Source organism: Psittacula echo (genome assembly GCF_963264785.1).
Source record: "Psittacula echo genome assembly, chromosome: 1".
NCBI classification, from domain to species: Eukaryota; Metazoa; Chordata; class Aves; order Psittaciformes; family Psittacidae; genus Psittacula; species Psittacula echo.
The window spans coordinates 136,770,785-136,793,769 of NC_137735.1; the positions used below are offsets into that span (position 1 = coordinate 136,770,785).

Genomic DNA, 22,985 nt, shown 5'->3' on the forward strand with positions numbered 1-22,985 from the left:
GAGGGGCTCAGCCTCGGGGCAACTTTTTACCCCCGCTTGTGCTAGGCTCTCCCGGCCCCCTCCGGGGTTCCCACAGCGGGCGGGCGGCAACCGCGTGGTGCAGGGACGCCCAGCGGCAGTCCTTTTCTCCTGCCCAGCCCCTCACTTGCTCCCGCCCTGCCCCAGTAGCGCCGGGGCTGGCACCGGCAGAGCCGAGCAGCTTGACCTGCCGCCGCTCCTCCGGCCCGCGCCCTGCGCGCATGGCCGCGGCTGCCCTACCGGCTAGGAGCCGCTTCTTACGCCCGCAGGAAGGAGTTGCTTTCGGGCGCTGCGGTATCGTCGTGCCCTCCCGTCGGTTGTCTTTTAATCCGATCTGCCTCGTCTCAGAGTACGAGGGAGGTCCGTACCTAGCGCTGGCGTGCGCCTACTCCTTTATTTACCCTTTCAAATACGAAGTGCCCGTAACCCTCACCTGCCCATGTGTCTGCTCGACAGGTACCACACCGAAAATAATCACTCAGTGTTTCTTGCTGGGGAGAATCAAGCCCTTTATTTATAGCAGCAAATCCCATTTCTGCTAAAACACGGTCTGTGTTGAAATTGCTGAGGAACTGTTGCTTATGCAGATTCTGGGTTTTATGGAAACACCTGTTTGCTAGAAGAACTGAAACAGTGGAGGAGCAATCACTACTCTCGCACTAGCAGCCTGGTCAAGTGAGAACGTGTGCGCCTTACTCAGCTCAACTTGCTCCTTCAGTAATTACCTTGTAGAAAGTTTCCCAGGGTGGTGCTTTGGTGTAAGTCATTTCTGTGCTGTGAGAATAGGCCGTGTCTGACATCTTCAGAGTATTTGTGGCCAATGGTGAATTCTTTTACCAGTTTGTATCATTCAGGAACTAGGTATCCCAGTTTTATGTCAGAAAAGTAAGTCTCTCATTACCTCCTTTGCAGGTGTCTTGGAGGACTTTGCTGTGCTGAGGGGTGTTTTGGTCGCCATGTGAAGGCATTCGCAAGCCATCTAGAAGCCTTTTCCACATAAGTGCTTTGTAACCCGGGCTCCATAAATTTGGGTATGTAGGAGAATCTGGAAATGGTGGTGAACTGCTTCTCTTGGCTATGTTTTTGGCTTTTTGTTGTGTTGGTTTTTTTTTTTTTCTTTTTAAAGAAGGATTTTATGTGTTTTTATTTGAGAACAAACTGAAATCATGCTCTCTGCCTGAGGGTACCTTGATTTTCTAATTGTGGGCAGAACTGTCCTGATTACTATTAAATTGGGAATTTAACATATTGCCAGTTAACGTAGATTTCTGATTACTGATTTGGCAAGTAAGATACAAAGCAGACCACCAGTATAACACTTGGGGAAAACTCCTTTCCCAAGAAGATCCCCGTCCCCAGGCTCAACTCTGCAGACACCTCCCCTCCTCTGGTTTCCTCATCTCCCATCCCCTGATTGTCTTCCAGGTTACACTCTGTCCCATCAGTGAGGCAGCAGGAGTGCAGGAGGTTGGGGCTGGTCCATGGAAGATTGCTCCTTCTCTCTCATTTCTTCTGTTCCCATGTGGGCCCCTCCATGGTATCCCTGTTCCAGTGTAGGCACCTGACATGCTGCAGTCCTTTCAGGGGTGTCCCTGTGGAGATCCTTCTTCCAAGAGTGCACCCCCGTCAGTTGTTCTCTTCCCCATGCCTCCTCCCATGTCTTTTTTAGTGCATTTCACAAGCCTTCTCCTTTGCTTCCCGTTGCACTTTCTGCCAGCAGCTGCCTCTCCCTTTCTTAAACAAGCTGGAGCAGAGGCACCGTGTGCTCCTCTGGTGAGTTGGAGTTCTGGCAGATGGTGAGTTTGGTCCATTGTGGACCCAGCTGGAACTGGCCATGACCAGCACAGGGCAGTTGATGGGCTCCCCCCATGCAGCCCCCAAAACCTGCACTTTATCCCCACTACATGAGTGTGCCAGTTGGGTGGTGTGGGATAAAGGTTGCCTAATTATAGGAACTCCAGTCTCCTTTCATAAACACAGAAATAAAACCAGACTTCTCTCCTGTAGCTTGCTAAATAGCAATGTTGTGTTATGTCACTGGGTTGGTTACACTTTTACAGTTGTGTTTGTTATTAATTTGTCTGTCTGAGTAGTTGTGTCCCCATACAGCTGCTGATACCTGGTTTCAGAGGTGGCCAGTTTCTATAACGATCACATTCATATATTCATAGTCTCTTTCTCTTTTTTAGCTGAAAACTTTCTCAAATAATTAGTTTTCCTCTGTTTTTCAGATCTGAAGGTGCTAGCTCTGCTGACACAAAGGTGGCAGCTCACACTACCAGGGAACAATCAGAGCTCTGCTCTACCAGTGTGAGTAGTCATGTTCTTCTTGGAGATCATTTAACTTCCTTGTTGTTCTGTCATTTCCAGTCATTCAATGATTTTGGTATCTCATCCCTTTATCTGTTGGTCTGAATTGCTGCCACCTTGAGTTCCATGTGGGATTGTGGGTGTTAGAAGAGATGAACATAGAAAAGGAAGAGATAAGACTTCAGGTTTGGGGGAATCGAGCCATCCTCTCTTGATCCTTAGAAGATGGAATCTTGATAGAAAAAGAAATAATCAAGAGTAGTCATTTAATAGAAGGCTTGGGAACAAGAAGTGTCTCAGGCACTACATTGCTAATGACAGCGGAGCCTGTGTGTGTGGATGCAGCTGTGGTAGTAGTTGATGGTGGTGATACATGGTCAGTGAAATATTGGATCCTGCTCTTCTGTAGGGTGCATGCTGCCTAGGGTGGGTATTAAGTTCCCTTAACATCTCCCTTCTCTCCTCCCGAGTGCATATTGTTTCTAGCTGTACAAAATCTTGATGTTTAACTTTAAAATGCAGAAAGTTATGTGGTTTTCCTGAACTCTTGCAGGGGGCAGAGTCCTTGGAGTGAAGAGACTATGTATTGATATTGCTTTTAAGCAGACAAGAAATAAGCCATTCTTCTTGCTCCTCAGGACTTTCTATCCTACACTGTGCCTTAAACATGGAAACTGTAGAAATGAATAGTGTATCCCTGAAACGTCCTCACTCTGAGGATGGCGTGGCTAATGCAGATGAAGTTAAAAGACACAAGATCTCAGAGAAGTCTAAGACAGAGAACGACTCTGGACAAAGCACTGAGACTGTAACAGAACAACCTGACAAATCTCTGCTTGAGGATACAAAGAATGAAATAATCCCCAATGAGGAAAGTGAGGAGCAGGAAGATGAGGAGCTAGAGGACAGTGATGAAGATGGAGATCCAGAGAGCTTTGCAGACATGATGAAGCATGGACTGACAGAAAGTGATGTTGGCATAACTAAATTTGTTAGTTCTCATAAAGGGTTTTCTGGAATCTTGAAAGAGAGGTAATTCTTTGTCTTCTTATGTATGTTAATACCTTGTGTTAACCAGCTGTTGTTCTGTGTTTTCCTTTCTGACTCACAAGATGCAACTGGGTTATGTGCAGCCACGTGAGAGGTTCATCACTTTCTTTTCCTGATGCTGAGACTGAGGGAAAGGTTTAATTTGGGCTTTTACTTTGGTTTTATTAAATAACATCTTTGAATAAAGCAAAATGCAAATACAAAAACTCACTGAAGTGAGAATCGTTGTTGCCCTGACTTAGCAGAGCAGTTAAAGATGCTTTGTTTGCACAAATGGAAGTCCCTGTTTTTAAATGCTGGCTTCATATTTAGATCATTTTACATAATAAAGTGATGTGCACATATTTAGTATATATTTAATCTTTCAATGCAGCATTAAGGTGCTGGCATAATCCTTCACTGGGGAGCACAGTCTGTGCTGAACTTCCTTCTGGGAAATGTGCCAGTTTTGAACCGAGGTGGCCAAAGGTAGCCGGGTGTTAAAATTGTTTGTGGGTTTACAGTTTTTCCTTGATCCTAGTTTATAACACACATCATTAATTTAGTCCTGGCGTTTTTATGGTACCAGTCACTAGCATGTCTAGACAGCAACAGATAATAGGAGAGAGGACCTGAAACACTCCTCAGGAAGGAATTCTACCAGTACAAGATATTGCACAAAGATATGGCAAATGGGGGTTTCTGGGAGATACAGTCGAAACACTCCCATGGTGAAGTTTTATTCATCTTTCAGCATTCACAGGCTAAGAATTTTTTCTTCCTTTTTCTTCTTTACAAGCAAATGCTCGTTAGAAATTATGTAGCAGGTCCAACGTAGATTGTGCTCTCTTAGATGTTATTATTGGACATAGTGACTTGATTGAAAATTTGCCAAATTCTTTGTTGCTGGCATAGAGTAACTGTTAAATTGAAGGATGTTCTCTATAACTGAATGTATGAAAGCTGAATTTGTCTTGCTTTCCGTAAGAGTTGCTAATGTACTTTATTCTGCAGGTTATTTTAAGTGACAGTTAATGCATTTGTGTTCACATTGTATCAATGCAGTAGAGTCTTAATTGTCAGTAATGACTGGGATTGAGGATATATGTTACAGATCTCTGCAAGCTAGTAAGAAAATGACTCGGAATAACTACAGCAGGTTTTCGGCTATCTGCAAAGAAGTCTGCTATGTTTAAATAGGCCAGACTTCCTTCTGTGTTCTTGTGGTATCCTTCTGAGGGATGGGAATGGGTACAGCTTTCTCATGGTTCAAGTTTCTTTCATATGAATTGAATTGTGTGGATTTAGAATTGAGTGAATTCTGCTGGCAAACAGCTTCTTGGGAAATGACTTTGTGTGATGTGGGATTTTTGTTTCATTTTATTACAAATTTAATACTTATTTCTTCCTGTCAGATACTCAGACTTTGTTGTCCATGAAATAGGCAAAGATGGACGTGTGAGCCATTTAGATGACTTTACTGTTCCAGTGGATGATGAGGTAAATTTTGAGGTTAATATTTGGTAAAGCAAAACCATTGAAAGTTTGACAGTTGTTCCGTGAGGGTTACTGGATGTTTCTTTTTTCCCCCTCCCAATATGTATTAGGACCCATCAGAAGAAACATTTACAGTTTTGTCAGATGAAGACAAGCAGCGTTTAGAGGAGCTCCAGCTTTTTAAGAATAAGGAAACTAGTGTTGCCATAGAGGTAAAATGAATAAATGACAAGAAACTGGGGGGGGAAGGAGAAAGGATGGGAGGGGGAGTGAGTGGAGATACACACTTCCTAGTGCATGTAAGGTATCAAAGCAGTTTGAACATGATGCAGCAGGTAATACCGAAATATTTCCAGTTTAGGGTTTAATTAGGTAAAGCTTTACAGATAATACTCAAGTTCATGCGTATGAGTTGTCATTCTGATTTCAGTGGGACTGTACACATGAACTCAAATACACATCTTATTTCCTTTAGTGTTAAAATCTCCTTGCAGTATTTTAGTTTTCTCTCTAGTATTGTTTTATAGAATAATTATGCAAGAAGGATTAAATAAAACATCCACCCTGATGAAACACTAAAGACTATTTTCAAGGTCAGTGTTTAGTGATTTAATAGAAAAGATAAATACACTCTTCCGTAGCAAGAAAAATAAGAAGGTGCAAACTGAAATTAAAACTTGGTATTTTCAAACATCCAAATCTTCTATATACTTGAAGAATAACTATTGAGTTAAATTTGGGACACAAATTGGTAGTATTAAATTTGGTAATCTCAAATAAGCGTTCACATAGTACATAATCTTATCTAGCCTTTTTTTTTAACCCTTTAATGCTTACAGAAAAACTTCATTCTGCCAGGGATTTCATTAGAAGAGAGAAATTTATTAAGCACCGAAGAGGGGAATAAATCTTGAGAGTTTTCTTTTGTGAATGTTGAGACAGGGATTTGCAGCAGAGTTATTCATTATTTTTCAAACTAATTTTAATAAGCAGGCCAGACTTTTAAAAGTATTCCTAGTCACCACTTTGGTGTGATTTGGTGAGTTTTCTTTAAGCATGCAAAATTCAACTCTGAGAGAATACCTCCTATTTTTCATTACTTTATTTGGTTTCTGCATGCATGTGTGTTAACACAGGTAGTTGAAGACACCAAAGAAAAAAGAACAGTTATCCATCAGGCTGTGAAGTCCTTGTTTCCTGGACTGGAGACTAAAACAGAAGATCGAGATGGAAAAAAATACATTATTGCTTATCACGCTGCTGGGAAGAAAGCACTGGCAAGTGAGTTTGAGTGTCACAGTAGTTGGGTAAAGTAAATGCTAAAATTATGCCCAAAATAAGGATCAGTAGTAAGTAATTCCTTCAAGTGGAGTGTACCTCCTGATGTGGTCTGGCTTTGCCTTTTCCTCTTTGCAGCTGATGCAGTGCGTCTGTAATGATTAGGAACGCAAGGAGGGTCTCAAAATTTCTACTTGTTTTTCTTTCCAAATGATTCATCAAATACAACCGTGTTAGAAGTGAGAGGAGCTTTTGCTGTTTCAGTGGGAATAGGCAGAGCAGGGGCTTTGTAGAGTTTTGTTTGAATTTAGCTTTCATGAACTTACCTGGATGTGTAACAGTGAATTGTGGAAGCAAGAGGTTGTCATTGAAATGGGTGCATTACACTGATGGGCAGTATAATCTTGACTGTCTTGAAAATCCGTGACAAAATTCTTAATGACATGAATAGAGAAAAGCACCTATTATTTGTCTCAGGTTTATAGGTTTATATAAACATAATATAATCACCATTATTTTTAAGGCTGCTTCTGCTTCCAAGGTTACTTATATTTGCAGAAAATTGTCTTTATTCATTATAAATCACAGTTACTATTGGAACAATCAAAGTAATGAAAGATTTTCAAAATTAAATATTATCCACTTTTATCTTATGAAATGCTGTTTTGGTTACTGGGATAAATTCATGTGTTCTACATCTTTTAATGTTACTGCAAATTTGTTGCTGCTGTAAGTTGAGGGATTGTTTATGTGTAGAATATTGCACATTTAACTAAAGATACTAAAGTTTGGTTTGGTTTAAAGTGATAGCATTCCTGTCATATCAACCTACCACAAATGACAGTATGTAAACCAAGCCTTTTTGTTTTAAAGATGGAGGAGATGGAGAAAGGATAAGGAGATAATTTAAAATTGGAAATAACACCATCTCCACATTCAATTTAGTTATTTTTTTTTTAAGGCTTACTCTAGGCAAATATGGGAATGTTGTACTTTTTGTTGGTAAAATTATAATGTGTTTATGTATCCTGTTTAACCATGTTTAGAAAACTTGTATGTTTGCATGCTTTATGCATGGAGTATGTAACTTACCAGCACAAAATCCTCCTCAGCCAGTTTTGTTCTCTGTTGGTCTGTAATGGTTTTACCTCCACCTTTTCCTTCTGCTCCTTCTATTCTTTAATCATTGGTACAGTCAAGTGGTTGTTATTAAGCTGACCAGTCTGATCTAAGAGATACTGTATAAAAGAATTTAATTATTTGAAATGTGCTGAAAAGACTTTAGTGATGTGTCTCTAGGATTAAAACATTATCTGGAGCACCATCTTGTGATGCAGAGAAGCATCATCTATTTAAACTTGGATTCTTAAGTTGTGATGCTACACATGCCTGTGCATGGAGATGTGCGCAGTTTCAGTGAGTGTGTGTAAATGCTTGTAAATGTAGTTTTAAGAATGCAAGGTTTTTTAGTCAGGATTAGATTTATCTTTTGTGTTTATAGAGCCACTGACACGCCTTAGTCCTGAGTGGGTTCCCCAGGCAAGAAGCATTTCAGAAGTGTACAGTATTCAAATATTAGCTGAGATACCTGATTATTTTTGTTGATAATGTAAAAGATTACCAAACATACTTCCCTAAAATTTAAAATTAGAAGCTACTTTGTGTATGCAGTAAGTTTACACCCAAAATTCTTCAACTACTGTCTCACTAAATTGTCAGTAATCTGCTGTTCCATCATTGTCCACAAATGGAGTTTGTTGCATCTCCGATTGAAGCTTTCCGTATGTTCACTGTTTGCCTCTGCACGATTCCATTGCATAACTGTCTAAATTGCTGTCATCCACCACCTAATTGTTGGATGCTCCCTAAAGCATAAACAAACCCATAACCATAAACCTGCATGTTCACCTCTAAAACCCCTTCGACAGTCTAAAAATTAAATGCTACTCTTTTGTGCTCTTTATGCTATGCATTGGGACAGAGGTCAGAACCACAACAGGTAAGAGATGTTGACATTTCATGCTAACAAAATGAAATGCCAACCATGCCGACCTCCTAAATAGCGACAAGACTGGCCAAACTAGTTACAATTAATTCTGTAAAAAACCCCAAACCCCTACACTTAAGTAATACTTAAAATTCCCTGAAACAGCCAAGAATTTGGCTTGTGCTGCATCTTTTTTCTAGTGCAGTAGTCATTTTCTAGGCAGTAGTCACTCGGTGCAGAGAAAGTCCGTCAGTAGCAAGTGATGTGAATGATCAGTTTTGACAATATTGTTTGACATCTGTGGTATATTTCCCCTTGAGTTCATTAAGGCAGGCCTTTGCCCTTCAGCCTTGTATTTCAGACACCACTATATGTATTTTATACAACTTTAAAAGTATATACGATACCTCCTGATATCAAACGAGAGCTTTCAGCCCTTGAGTTGCAGTGAAAGATTGGGAAAAAGGGCTTGGAAATATTTTACTGTCAAAAATGTAACATGACTCTGCAACATAGCAATAAGGACGGCAATCTGTCCCTCTGGTCCACCTACCCAGTTCAATTCTTTGAAGCATCGGGTGAGGAATGGTTAACTATCAGGACTGGAGCTGCAGCATGGCTGGCAGTGTGGCAGATGGGCACATGGCTGTGATGCCCAGAACGTGAAGAGCCCTTCGGTACAAGGAGTATCTACAGAGTCCTTTTAGTCTAGCTCAGGTTAGAGCTCACTGTTTGAAGGGTGTTGAAATGACCATGTGCAAGATGGATTAGTTAAATCTGAAGAACAATTCCAACTGGAGAAGACTTTCCTTGTGAATCATGCTCTGTCTTCCTCTCTTTCCTTCGAATTACCAAGTTCTTCGTGGAGGATGTTGCTCTTCAAGCTGAACACAGTGTTTCATTGACTGTGTTTAAGAGCAGTGGTGGCTCAGAAGGGAGACCATTAGAAGCATGAGGTCTCTTGACAGGCTTTGGGCCATGCTGCTCAGTTTAGGTCCTCGGAAACTCCATAGGGGGTGGCTTTGCTTAGAAACTGATGGTACAAGGCAAGTGTTGCAATAATTTTTAAGTGATTAAAAATTATGCACATAGTATTTTATACTGTAGCATCCAAAATGTTTTGCAGAAGCGTGTGTATGGAAGGCAGCTTCTCGAAAAAGGCAAGAGGTGCTACCTTTTACCCAAATGTTTCCTGCAAGTTAAATGTTCACTGTCTGTGGGGGGTATCTGGGCTTTATTAAACTAACTGAACGAAAAGAGCAAAATTTCCCAAGAGCTTCCTTCCTGCACTGGGGTTTGTTACTAGAACAGGACTGGCTTTTTAAGTTAGGTTTTGCTGTTGTGAAAGAGTCTAAGCCCTTGTTGTACAACACCAGGAACGTCTGCTTGGTGGCTACCCAGAGATAAGGGACTTCTCATTTAAAACAAAACAAATCCTTAGTTTTTTTCCTATAAAACAACTGATAAACAAAGTCACCTCAAAATTGGTTGCTAAACCTGTGTAGAATCAGTCCCCCTTCCCATCAACAGTGGATGATTGTAAAGGGAAGGTTTTATCTCTGGGGTCTTTTATATGCAAAAAAAGCTTGTCAGATACATTCACAGTTTTCTTTCCTCTCCAGGAAACGCCAAATGATTGTGCAGAATTGCACATCAGTTGTTAGTCTGCGGGAGTTGAAGTTATCTCATCCCATGCCCTTCTCCAAACATGGCACAGTATCTGGCATGAATTATTTGTTAATATTTCCATTGTGCCAGATTTTTCTGTCCCATAGGACTTAGAAATAAAGTAATTTTTTTGTGAGTATACTTTTTTTAGGCTTTTGTAGAGATACAACCTGTGCTTTTGCATGACACAGAAAAAATCCTACAGAAATTAAGATTTGTGTTAAACTATAAAAAATAACTAGTCTTCCCACAAAGAGGGCTCCAGTGGTCCTCATCTATTACTTGTAGAAGGCCCTAGACAGAATGTGGAGTGGCTGTCACTGCTGAAAGTCAGTGTAATGGTAATGTTTGGGGAAAGTATGATCAGGCAGTATGGCAGTTAAATGAGTAGGGTGTATTTGTAGATAATTTCATGACAAAAGAACTGTCATAATTTCAATGAAGCTTTTATAGGTGGCAGAATTGATTAAAGAGAAGTGGAAGGGGAGAAGGTCTTTTTGCAGCTTTTGCTGTCAGCAGTTAACTTGTTTTTGTTTCAAAGCAGATGGAAATTAGCAGAAATTGACTCTTGCATGTTTATGTCACTTTACAAATTTGAACCTTTTGTTTTTAAAGATCCAAGAAAACACTCTTGGCCAAAATCCAGGGGGAGCTACTGCCACTTTGTCTTGTACAAGGAGAACAAGGATACCATGGATGCCATTAACGTCCTATCCAAATTTTTAAGGTAAGGCTGTTGTTTCTGCCAGCCTGGGTAACATTCAGTGTTCCCTCTGTATATGTTTCATCCTGCTGTAAATGTTGCGCTTCAGGATTACGGAAGAGCAGCACAGTGCTGGCTGTTGCCTAGTTTGTACCCAGTGTTTTTAGAAAAGTTATTTGATAATATTAAATTTGACACTTCTGCATTTTGGAAAGAGGTGAGAATGGAACAAAATAATGCCCCAAATTTAAAGGACTGTCCTATACTGCTTCAGTGGGAAAAGGTCCACAGCTGAAGATCTAAGGAAGGCTTGGCAGCTCAAAGCCTTGATGTGCGTATCCTGATTTAAAAGCTATTTTTTTCCCCAGTGTGTGAATATATGCAAGTATGTTATGAACCTGTCAGATATTGTTGTGATAATATGCTGATCAGTTCCTAAGTAGTTACACTTCGTAAACTGTTGTTCATGTATTAATTTCTCCATGGCAACACAATCTTAGTTCTTTTCATCCCATCAAGTGCAGCAACAAGAAGATTTGCCACAGGCGTGACAAGAACACAGTGTATTGCAGAGGAAGGATTATTTTAAAATTGGGTCAATTCAGTGATCTAGTCACAGAGAAACTTTCCCACTTCTCCCCTCCTTTTCCCTTCCCCCTTCCTGTCCAAAAATAAACGTTTGTAATCTAGACTCAACCAATACACTACTAGTATTTGTATTTGAGAACAGAATGGAAGGCGCGTAGTTGGGTAGAAACATGTATGTAATGGCAATCTTGCTACCCCCTGGTGCCCATACCTGTAATTATAAACTACGAAGTGGTAGGCAAGGAAATTTCCCTCTCAAGGAAAGAAGTGCATCATATTTTAAATTACCTTTTCATATTCTCACGTAACGTGCATGTGTGGTATATCATGAAGTTTAAGGAAGAAATTGACATAGATGGGGCTTTTCTAGTGAAATTAAAGGTAGCTCTGCATTTGGGTAATGACTGAATGTATACAAAGAAGTGCTTCAGAGCTCATGTTCTGAAAGCACAGTTGTGGTAAAAGTGAATCTGTCTATGTGTAATGAAATCAGAAGTTTCCCTGTGTTTTGATGAGATGTGAAGATGTCACACATGTCAAATTGTAGGCTAGTTCTGGGGAATATATGGATAATTTCTATTTTTATACAGAAGATTAATAATTCTAGGTAATGACACTAAAAATGATGTTTGATCTCTATTTTAATATACGTAATATCTGTTACTGTTGCTTTTAAGAGTGAAGCCAAACATATTTTCCTACATGGGAACCAAGGATAAAAGGGCTATAACAGTTCAAGAGATTGCTGTGCTCAGGTAAGTCAAAGTATGCTGGATTATTTGCACTTCTACCATGAGAGCCTGAGTATCTCAGTAAACACCTTAAAGACTCAGGCTGCAGTCTGATTCTGAGTAGTACATAGCAGATTCAGGTCTCAATGTTCTAAAGATCATGTATTAATGAAGATGCTCTAATCCTTTTTACTCCATGGTGGTTGCTAGTAGTTTCAGTCATTGGTGCTCCGAGTCATAGGCTGACCACATCTATTTGGCTGAAGCAGTGGGTGAAACTGCCTACATGCTCTTACGCTGCATGGCTCCCATGCAACAGCAGAAAACCAGAATGACATGATGAAAATTATGTCCCATTTCCTTCCTGACTTTTGTTTCCCTCTTCCTCCAGCTGGAGTCGTATTTTCTTTCTCACTGAACTCTGAACAACTAGCTGCTGCCTTAGCTCATCTGTGAGTAGGCAGAAGGGGCAAAATATGATGAGGAATTTTTCCTGCCTTAACCTACTATCATAAGTAGCCTATTAAGAGAGAAAAAAGTTTATTTTGTCATTTTCCAAGATAATTCTGTTGTTTCTGGGCACTTGAAATTAGTGTTACATCCATAACTGAGGATGACGAGTGCCTCGCAGTCATATGTTACAATGTCTGTTTAGCTAGCTGGAATATTCTACCTGGACTACTATTTACAACTCTTTGAAAACCACACTCCTCAAGTGAGGAATTCCAAGGAATGACAGAAATCTGACCAAATCCCTGTTAAAAGGAGGGCATTCAATATTTAATTATTCGTATTTTTCCTCCAAGTGGTTTGCGTGTGCGCATGTTTGCACATACAAAAGGAATTACTAATTTGTGAGTTTTGAGAAGCCCCAGATTCTTGTTGCTGCAAGGCAAGTTTGCCACGTGATGACAAGTAACCAGACGTGTGGTGTAGCCATCTCAGGTGCTGTTCTGTTTACTTTTAACATGATCACATTTGATGTTGTGTCCCAGAGCTTCAGCGTGTTGACTGGGGAAGAGTGTACTGATCTGTGGTGTCTGTTCAATAGTGCCACTGTACCCAACTCTCTTGCACAGCCATGGAGAAGGATGGTGCAGGAGAGGAGACGTTACCATTTGCCAGCCCCGTATGCTGGCCATGCTAGTCGATAAATTTGTTGATAAACTTTAGCAGAAGCGTCAAAGAGCAGCTCTGATGCAAAGAACAGGGAACACTTCCGAAAGTACCAGCAACAAAAATAGCAGATACCAGTGACAGATTGGATTTCATCTGCACTAAGCTTGCACAGAGGCTAATTACTTAACTTTGTGTTTATGACTGTGCTAACTAGAGTGTATTCATGGTGTAGTTACTCAAATAAAGCAGAGTTCAGCTTGTGGGGTGCCATATATATCAATATTGCAACATAGGGCTTTTTGCTGTAACACAGACAGGGAAAGACAGTACTGACAGTGTCTGCCATGGTACACGTGTTCTTTTGTACAAGTAGCCTTAAGAATTATCTATTATTTTCTTTTAGATGTTTCATTAAAATACTTTGAAAGGTCAACAACAGAAAATTGGGGAAGCTGGACTTAACTGCGTTTTCTCTTGGAATGCCAGCATTTCTGTATTCCTTTAACTATCTGCTTTGCTAAGCATGTGTTTGTCACTGTTGTCTGTTTCTTTTTAGAATCACTGCACAAAGACTTGCTCATTTGAATAAATGTTTGATGAACTTCAAGTTAGGAAACTTCAGTTACAAGAATCATCCACTGAAATTAGGAGAACTGCAAGGGAACCATTTCACTGTTGTTCTCAGGTAATATGTTAGTACAGACAGCTTTGGTAGGTTTTATTTTTTTCGCCTTTAGTTAAAAGATATCAGTGCATCTTATGTTTAAAAAAAAGAAGAAAAGTCCTATTGGCAGGAGTCTGATGAATTTGATACATGCTTTATAATGTTGATGTTGAGCTTTATGGGGATTATGGGGATCACAAAATAGTGTAAGCCCTTAATTATCTGTCTCTAACTTTTTTTAATGCTAGAAACATAACAGGAACTGATGACCAGATAGAGCAAGCAATGCACTCTCTCAGGGAAATTGGATTCATTAATTACTATGGAATGCAAAGATTCGGAACCACAGCTGTTCCTACATATCAGATAGGCAGGTATGTGTTGTTTTCATCCCTCCCCACCACCCTTTTTGTTCGTTTTAGATTTTATTTTTATCCCTGTATAACTTCTGATGTATTTTGGGGAACATTTCTCGACCATCTTGGATATGCCCGTTTTAAGTCTAGATTCAAGAAAGAACTTGCTTCAGCAGGTATCTTGCATAATACCACTACTTGTAATACTGCATAAATCTAACCACTGATACTTCTTTCTTCGAGTAAGTTGGCTAAATCTCCTTAAAATATATGTAGCTCTTAATGCAATTTCTTGTTTGAATCTTAGAGCTATTCTACAGAACAATTGGAATGAAGTAATGGATTTGATACTAAAACCAAGACCAGGAGGTAAGGCCTGAAAAATGACACATCAGGTGTTTCTGCTTCTCCTCCTCCAAGAATTGTATGTTCAGGAAAAACACACTTAGATTTTGAGTCTTTTAATGGAAAAAGATGTTAGTGAGGACAGCTCTGCATGTGCTAAACTTCAGCCAGTTTAGCAGTGGAGAAGCAATCTTCTGACTCCACCTTTCTTCCCGTTCCTTGTTGTGCAGTTTCTTGCAGTGGGGGTTAAAAGGGATCTGAATACACAGAGTCTGCTCAAACTCCACGTGAAGCCTTCCAACCTCAACTGTTCTGTGATTCTGCTAATATGTGTAATTACTATGACTGAAACTTCCAGTTTTCAGCTGTTTTAACTAAAGGTCAGGTGGGTGGTTTTTTGCTGTGTAGTTAAAATATTTTCATGTCCTTGTTCTAGCTGAGAAGGGATACTTAGTGAAATGCAGAGAAGAATGGGCAAAGACTAAAGATCCAGCAGCAGCCCTCAAGAAACTACCTGTAAAAAGGTGCGTGGAAGGACAGCTTCTACGTGGACTCTTAAAGTATGGAATGAAGAACATAATCTCTGCATTTGGCATAGTGAGTGTAAAAGTGCTGTGGGGTATTTGCTTGAATAAACATTCTTTTGATGGTACCATGATGAATTTGAAATAGACGCATAGATGCCTGATGGGTAGAGGGTTAAGTTTAAAATCTTTATGTTTATCCTTGCTTTTTTGCTTGAGGTATTGCCGCATGGTAACTGACAACATCTGTAATTAATGCATGCATAATGAGCTTTCCAGTTTGTACAACAGTCTCTCCTGTATGTTGGAAGCAATACAATTAGACTCTAGCTTATAACCATGTATAACACAGATCTGAGAATTGTGCAAAAGTTCAGTATCAGAGTTGCTTTAAAAGTATAAATTAAACTGGTAAGTATGCTAATGATTGAGCCTGGCATAGATGTGGTGGGTTCACTGTCATTTTCAAGTGCTGTAATCAAGATCAAGTCTTTGGAGAAAATACCTCATCAGCAGCAAACTACTGGGCACATTAGGAGCCAAGGGATAATTTCTTGTTTATGAAGAAGGTAATTAGAATAACAGTGTGCTTTCACATCTGCAAAATCTACTTCAGATTTCGGGAGGTTGAATAGGAATCCAGTGCTTTATAACAGCCTAATAGCCCCATGTGTTTTATGAGCTGCTGAATGAAAAAAAAAGATTAAAAAGCTTTATTTATTTAAGCACAGGAGGGATTTATGTAGATTTCAAACATGTAAAAGCATTATTTCTTCACATACCCATTTTCCAAATAATGAACACAAGTCACATCTGTATACCAAGAAATTATGTAAGTCTTGTTCCTGAAAAAGGTAACATTTCAAATATGCCTTTTTTGTTCTGATTGAAAGAAAAAACTAAAAATACATATTTCTAATGTTTCACTTTTATATTTTCTTTACCTCTAGATACCAAGAAATAATCGCTTAATGTATATTCATAGCTACCAGAGTTATGTGTGGAATAATATGGTGAGCAAGAGAATAGAAGAATACGGGCTTAGAGCTGTACCAGGAGATCTCACACTTAAAGGAGGTAATATCAGAGAAATAAAAACCCAGTGATGCTGTGTAGTTCAAATTCCTAGGAATATAAGGTGTTCCTAGGAGTACCCGTTCAAGTGGCACTGCTTACGTATTTTCTTTCCCCCTCATCCATTTTGCTCCACTGATTTCTGAATCCACTGAGTAGGTTTCATCAAATTTTGCAAGTAATCTGAAGTTAGATAGTAAATTCTGTGAGCTGTTGGTTTGCTTGTGTTTCCAAATAGTTGGATAGGGAAGAGAGACTATGAAGGACTGATTGTTCGCAAGAATGGACTCAAACGTAGTTGAGCTAGGGAGAACTATAGAAGGATGTTACAGATGTTTTGACCACAGAAGGTTTTGTTTGCATTAGTATCTTGTAAAGCAGAGGCTCCACTATTAAACTTTCCTCACTTGTATTTGCTCTGGTATTCCTTGGGGTGAGAATATCCACAGTATTTCTCCTTCGTGTATGCCTGGTGCCTGGTAAGGGGACTGTTCATTTATCAGTCCTTACTCCATTCATAGAATCATAGAATAGTTAGGGTTGGAAAGGACCTTAAGATCATCTAGTTCCAACCCCCACCTCACCCTAAACCTTGTCACCATGTCACCAAACCATTATCAAATATAAACAGCAACACCACAGTCACTGAAGTTAAACACCTGGATAACTGATGAGGTTTGTCACACCTGTTAGTGTAGAGCACGGTATCAAATATTGGTGCACTACCCCATACAGCTATTTTCTCTATAAACTCCTTGACCTTTAAAAGTCACTGGAAACCAGGCTGTGATTGTTGGTAACTGTGACAGCCTTGAAGACTGTTACCTCTTTTCTTGGAAATGTTGTCTGTTAAGTGGAGATAAAATGCAGTAGTTTCCCCTCTCAAAGGGGTCTTCTTTCAATCGCGTGGTTCATTTTAAATTTAGCCAGTGTCACCTGTCACAGGCATCTGTACCAGTAACTTAATTTTTCTGTCCTGACTGTAGCCACAGCTGTTCATATCGAAGAAGGAGATGTTGATAACTACACTATCCACGATGTAGTGATGCCATTGCCTGGATTTGATGTTATTTATCCAAAGCACAAAAGTAAGTCTGACTCTTAACTTATATACTTACTCAGAAAATGTAAGTCTGCTTTAATATTTTCCTTAAAAGGAAGGTCAGATCTATGCAACCTTGGTCACCATTAAAATAACACACTATTTCAGATCTCTGATCTACTGTCACCCTCTCCCACTGTGGTACTTATAGTTTGCATACTCATTTCATGTAACATAAATCTGTTTCATATTTCTTTTTAGCAAGTAGCTTTTCCAAAGAATGCATTTTTTTACAGAGGGAAAATTATTTATTTCAGCACAAGGGGAACAGAACAGTGAAATGTTACTTACAAAGTGCATGCATTTAATTTTTAAATTAGAAAAGAAACTAAACTTCTAGAATTTGTAATCCAAGCAAATGCCTGAAGTTAGGAAAAAGAACCAGATCTGTTTAATTAAATATTAACCAATGTGAACATTAAAAAAATAATAATTTAAAAAGAGCATCTTTCATTTCCTGTATATACAGTGTATTGTATCTAAATTGTTTTTGAAGAGTAGGTTGAGTGACCTGTAATTAATCTGCATGGAGCATGATGTTATTTTTAAGGGATAGAGTTGCAGAATCATTTTGATTGGAAAGGACCTCAGGGTGCCCTCTGGTCCAGTCTTTAGGTCAAAGTAAGATCAGTGCTTGTATTCAGGCCAGCTTGCTCGGGGCTTTGGCTGAAACTTTCAGGAACACAGAGTCTTCATGTTCCTCTAAGTCTTCTCTTCTTTAACCTAAAGACAGCCAGTCTCTCAGACTCTCCTCACAGGGCATGGGCTACATCCCTGGCCATTGGGGTGCTCCTCAATTGGACTCATTCAAGTTTATTGGCATCTACTCTTGTACTGGACACACCATTCTAAGTGCAGTCTCATGAGTGCCCAGGAAAGGGCAGTAGTTGCTTTTCTTGGTGTAGTTACTGGCAAAGCTCCTGTTGCTATTGGCTTTTGTTGCTCCAGGGCACTCTGACAAGGAGTCTCAGGTGACAATCAGCAGGGCTGGCCCCTTGCCTGTACCACTGCAGAGTTAATTGCTCTCAGGTACAGGACTTTGTCCTTGCTGAACTTCCTGAGGTCTCCCAGAATGGCAGCCTGCCCTTGAGTGTATCGACTGCCACCACCCCAGACTGATTTTATCCACAGACTTTTTGAGGTGAATTCGAGCTCCTCCTCCATGTGTGCTTGATAAAAGTATTTGAGGAACTCTGCTTGCAATGAGCTTCTGGGTAGTGCCTAAACCAGTAGTGACTATCCTCTGAGACAATGAGCCTGATGGTTCTTTACTTGTCTAGCAGTCCACCCACTGTAATGTTCTAACCTTGGATACAAGGATGACAGCATCCTTGTATCCAGTTTCTGCAGGAACACGTTGACAGTCTTGCTGAAGGCAAAGTAGGCAAAAGTTATGGCTCTCACCTCATCTACAGCTGTAATAGTTTCATTATAGAAGGCAGTAAGATTGGTGGGTTGTTTTGCTTTTCTTTTCCTTTTCCCACTTTAGTAAAACCATGCTCACTATTATTCTTTGTGTGCCCAGAAATATGTTCTAAGAGGATTAGCTCCATTATTTTTCCCAGGGACTAAAGTGAGTCCAACAAGTACGTAAATCCCTAGATCAACCTTCTTGCCCTTTCTGAAGATGGGTGCAACACTTGGTTTCCTGCAGTCACCTGGGACCTCCCCAGATCTCCATGATCTTTCAGAGATGACAGAGAAAAGCTTTACCATGACACAAGCCAACCCACTCAGCCTGTATAATCTTCTCCTGCTGCTAGTCCCCCTCTTTTCTGAACCTTGCCTCCTGGAACACAGGCCTGGAAGACCTTGCTGATCAAGACTGAGGCAAAAGAGGCACTGAGAACATCAGCCTTATGTCTGTCACTAGGCCAGCTGCCCTGATGAGCAGCAGGCCAACTCTTCCCTTTTATTCTTTCATTCCTGGTACTGCAGTTTAACTCCTGTTGCTCTTGATGTCTGTTGCTGATTTCAACTCCAGCTGATCTTTGATTTTCCTAACATCATCCCTACGTGTCTGGACAATGTTTGTGTTTTCCTTCTTTGTAGCTGGCCCTAGCTTTCACCTACTGTAGTGTCCTTACATAGGAGCTTGATCATGAGTCCCCTGCTGAGCCAAACCAGTCTACCAATATGTAGGCTTGTTTTCTTCAATATTGGGTTGAACTGCTCTTGGACTTGGTTGTCCTTAAATGACTGGTCAAGTCTCTGGAGACTCTGCCTGTCCCAGAGCCACAATCCCATTTATCACCTATTTCCGAAACACTTCGAAGATAAAGCTGAGTTGGTGAGGAGGTATGGCTCTGAACGACACTGAGTTAAAAGGTTGGAAAGAAAAGCTGCAATTATTTACATTCAATACATTCATACTGGGATTTGCCCACAGGAAGCCTAATGCTTTCCTATTTAAAATTCCCAACTGCATGAAGTAATGCTAGTGATTGCACTGCTAATCAAAGGCACCAGACAGCATTTTAGCTGCAGTATTCTTGCATTTCCATTGCCCTCCCTGTCTTCCCCAGGTGTGCATGCACACATCCTTACTGAAGGATGCCAGACTGTACTAGAGTTACTCCTCCTGTGGGCAGTGTAGTTAAAGATCCCTGCTGACTCTTTCAGGGCTCTCTTAATTCATTTCACTCTGCTGCTTTTTCAGAGATAGAGCAATGGGCAGTCCATCCCGTGTTGTTTTTAATCTGTATACCTGAGATCAGTCATGTGAAGATAATTGGAAAGCATGTGGGATCTCAACCAAATGTCAATAAAATACTTTGTAAATTTTGTTTTCAGCTGAAATTCTGATTTGAAAGATTCTCTCTTGGCTAGTGCCTCTACTAATCAGGGTGTAGAAGCAAACAAGATTTGCAATAAGTATTTTTAAACTTCTGTGCAACATTTATCCCATTTATGCTAAAAACTGCTACATATAAAGGAAGGAATGACCCATGAAAATGGGCTGTTTTGATCAGCGGCACTAAGCTCTCTCCTATTAAATATTTTTCTTTCTTGCAGTTGGGGAGGCCTACAAGGAAATGCTAGTAGCTGACAATCTTGATATCAACAACATGAGGCATAAGATCAGAGATTATTCCCTTTCTGGAGCATACAGAAAGATTATCATTCGACCTCAGAATGTCAACTGGTGAGTAGGAGGATAAAGGAAATTACACTTGAATTGACAGCATTGACCTAAATGAATCTACATGTGGAATGACTTAAGTGCAAGAACCATTAGGCTGACCTACGGGATATCTGTAGACTGAAGCATTGGTAGGAAGGAGAAAGCATATATAAGGGAATACGTGCTTTTCCCTTATGTTTTTTAGGCAGCCATAGCCTTATTTCTTCCTTGGTCCTCTGGTTCTGTGGTGCTTGAGTGTCAAGACATCTATTTAGTTATTACACTCCTTGCATGGGCTTGCCTGAACACTTCATAGATAATTATTTATGTTGAAACTATGACAGATAATATTCAAAACGTGGTTTTTTTGAGTCTTTCTATGAGAAAGTTGGTGTCCAATTCCCTGACTGTCAATTAAACTTACTAAATCATTGTTGCAGAGATCCAACCTAGTTGTCATAAGGCAATCAAGTAAGTGATTTAAACAGGTGATAGTAGAAATGTGCAGAAAGACAATCACTGATGCACAGGGAAACAGAAACTACAAATATTTACACTTTGTTTTAATCCTGAGAGCCTCTGAGGGAAAGCAGGTGGGTTATGCAAACAAACTTCTCACTAATTTATTAATTTCTTTTATAATCCTCATCAGAGGCAAGGCTTCTACATAAAGCTTTATTGCAGTTAAACAATTTTAAACAGTTATTGCAGCATAAACGCCACCTTACCTTACTAGAAAATCAGTTCCATTTCAGTTGTAACTGCCAGGTTGGAATAGCAATAAAAAATACTGTTATAGTAATTATTAATTTTATATAAAGTAATAAAATAATTAATAATTACAAAATCTTATTTCTGTTATAAAGGGAGGTAGTAGCCTATGATGACCCCAGAATCCCATTATTTACTACAGATTTGGATAAGCTGGAAGGAAAACCATTACCAGTTCTTCCTACAGGTAAGCTGATTTCCCTGCTGATGTTTGCAGAATAGAAGTTTGATCTGGCTGTTGCTTTGAACTGCTACATGTGGAAACCTTTTTTAAGGAAGAGCTTTCATTTAACTAGACTGGTAAGCAATGGTATTAAAGATACCTAAAGTTGGTTGTCTAAATAAGGACCGTTATGTCTCAGGAGTGCAAGCAATTCTTCCAGTGATCTGCATCGACTGTGACATTTTCTGATGGGCAACTGTAAAATTGAGTAAATGCTTAGCAGGAATTGTTTGCGAAATGCATGAAGGTGGAATCAAGGCACAAATTGTCTATATGCTAGAGCATGCATTATTTGGGCTGAACACAGGAAACCGAGTCAAATACTCAACAGAATTCAGTGGAAGTTTTTTCTAGATATCCAACCCTGGTCACAAGGTCTTTTGACACTGCTGCTCCGAAAAAGTGGAGAGGCCAAGAGTTCAGTTGGGAAAGAACAAAGGTTTATTTTCCTTTTAAAAGACAAGAATCTCCAAAACTCTACTTCCTGCTGAGAGAGAATGTTAAAAAGAAGTTGTCAAATAAGTTGTTTTATGAAATTCCACTGTGGATTGTAAATTGGAGTGTGGTGATGGTTGTTTTGCTTTATGGGTTGGGGGCTTGCTTGTGGAAAATTTCAGTCATTACATGGCATCCAGGACACTCATTGCTTATTTATGCCCTGAACTTTCTCCTGCTTTGTGTCTCCTTTTCCCTCTTACGATAGACGGTAAATTCAGGGCACTGAAGATGGAGTTCTCTCTTCCCCCATCCACTTACGCTACCATGGCGATCCGAGAAGTCCTGAAAATGGACACAAGCATAAAGAACCAGACACAACTGAATACGACCTGGTTACGCTGAGCAAACTGCAGAGATCGCTGGGATTTTAACATACGGAAAAGTGTTTTCCTATTAACGTGTTCTGCACAACTCTTTAAAGATTGGTTGTAAGAGATTTGTATTTTTTTAAGTTTTTATTAGTGCTAGCATTTCACTTCAGTAGTCATTTGCAAGATGGTGGCTGTAACATAATATAGATCTTAGTGACTGGTGCTTTTAATGAGTAAGTTGCTTGAGCTGTAATATGGATGCATCTTTAAGAAATGGGCTTTTAATAGTTCCAGACTTGGAAGAATGTTTAGCTTGCCTTGTTTTTGGCAAACAATGTTTTCATGAGTTCAGCACACTTTAGAGTCTCTTCACACACATTAACTGACAGCTTAGGCAGATAAGGTACAACAAAATTAACGTATCAATTAACGTTTGTATCACAGGAGGTTTTGCTGGCAGCATTTGCACTGGTGCAGTAGAGGATTCTTAGCAAGGCTTTGTATGTGCTGTAAAGATGTACAGCTGTTTTAACTAGTCCTTTTCCTTGGGAAAATACTTGCGTGTATTTTCCAGCTCTGTTTTACCTGTCAGAGAACAGGTCCTGAAAATAAATTAAGACAGAAGTCTTAATTGTCTGCCTGTAACTCCTTTCTTTACACATCTCGTCTGTCTGTTGCTGGCAGGGAATGAGCTGGGCTTCTCACGGGCAAAAGCCCTATATATTATAAAACTGTTCTGAAAGAAGACATTGTATTTTCAGCTTCTTCCTACACCAAGCCACACTCGTGTTGCTGAAGCCGCGTCCACAACAGCCGGTCGCTGCTGCTCGGCTGCCTGCTTCGTGGGCCTTCAGGAGGGGATGTGCCTTGGGCGGCACGAAGCGGCGAAGGCTCCGCAGCCTCCGGGGCCGCGCGTTCCACACGAGAACAGCACCAGCTGCTTCTGTCCCCGAGCCGGGCCCCGCCCGGCCGAGCCTTGCCCACAGCGCGGCCGCCAGAGTGCCGTCAGGGCAGCGGCGCCTCAGGCCTCTGCTTCACCCCACATGCGCACTGCGGGCAGAGCGC

The 22,985-nt window shown here is 40.2% G+C and overlaps 1 protein-coding gene across 3 annotated transcripts; it reads left to right on the forward strand.

Moving 5' to 3' along the window:
* Positions 1-2,995: 2,995 nt before the first annotated feature.
* PUS7 (pseudouridine synthase 7) lies at positions 2,996-21,951 on the forward strand (the record flags this gene model as incomplete). 3 transcript variants are annotated; one of them, XM_080624466.1, is made up of 15 exons in its annotated part: positions 2,996-3,360; positions 4,773-4,869; positions 4,965-5,066; positions 5,991-6,135; positions 10,403-10,514; positions 11,756-11,833; positions 13,485-13,613; positions 13,841-13,966; positions 14,256-14,317; positions 14,730-14,890; positions 15,768-15,894; positions 16,878-16,979; positions 20,009-20,138; positions 20,984-21,075; positions 21,815-21,951. In XM_080624466.1, the coding sequence occupies 15 exons, from the start codon at positions 2,996-2,998 to the stop codon at positions 21,949-21,951; spliced, it is 1,965 nt and encodes a 654-aa protein (XP_080480592.1). The 3 variants fall into 3 exon arrangements, with proteins under 3 accessions (XP_080480592.1, XP_080480594.1, XP_080480593.1); XM_080624468.1 differs by having other exon boundaries at positions 4,773-4,857; positions 5,991-6,153; XM_080624467.1 differs by having other exon boundaries at positions 4,773-4,857.
* Between the last annotated feature and the right edge of the window lie 1,034 nt (positions 21,952-22,985).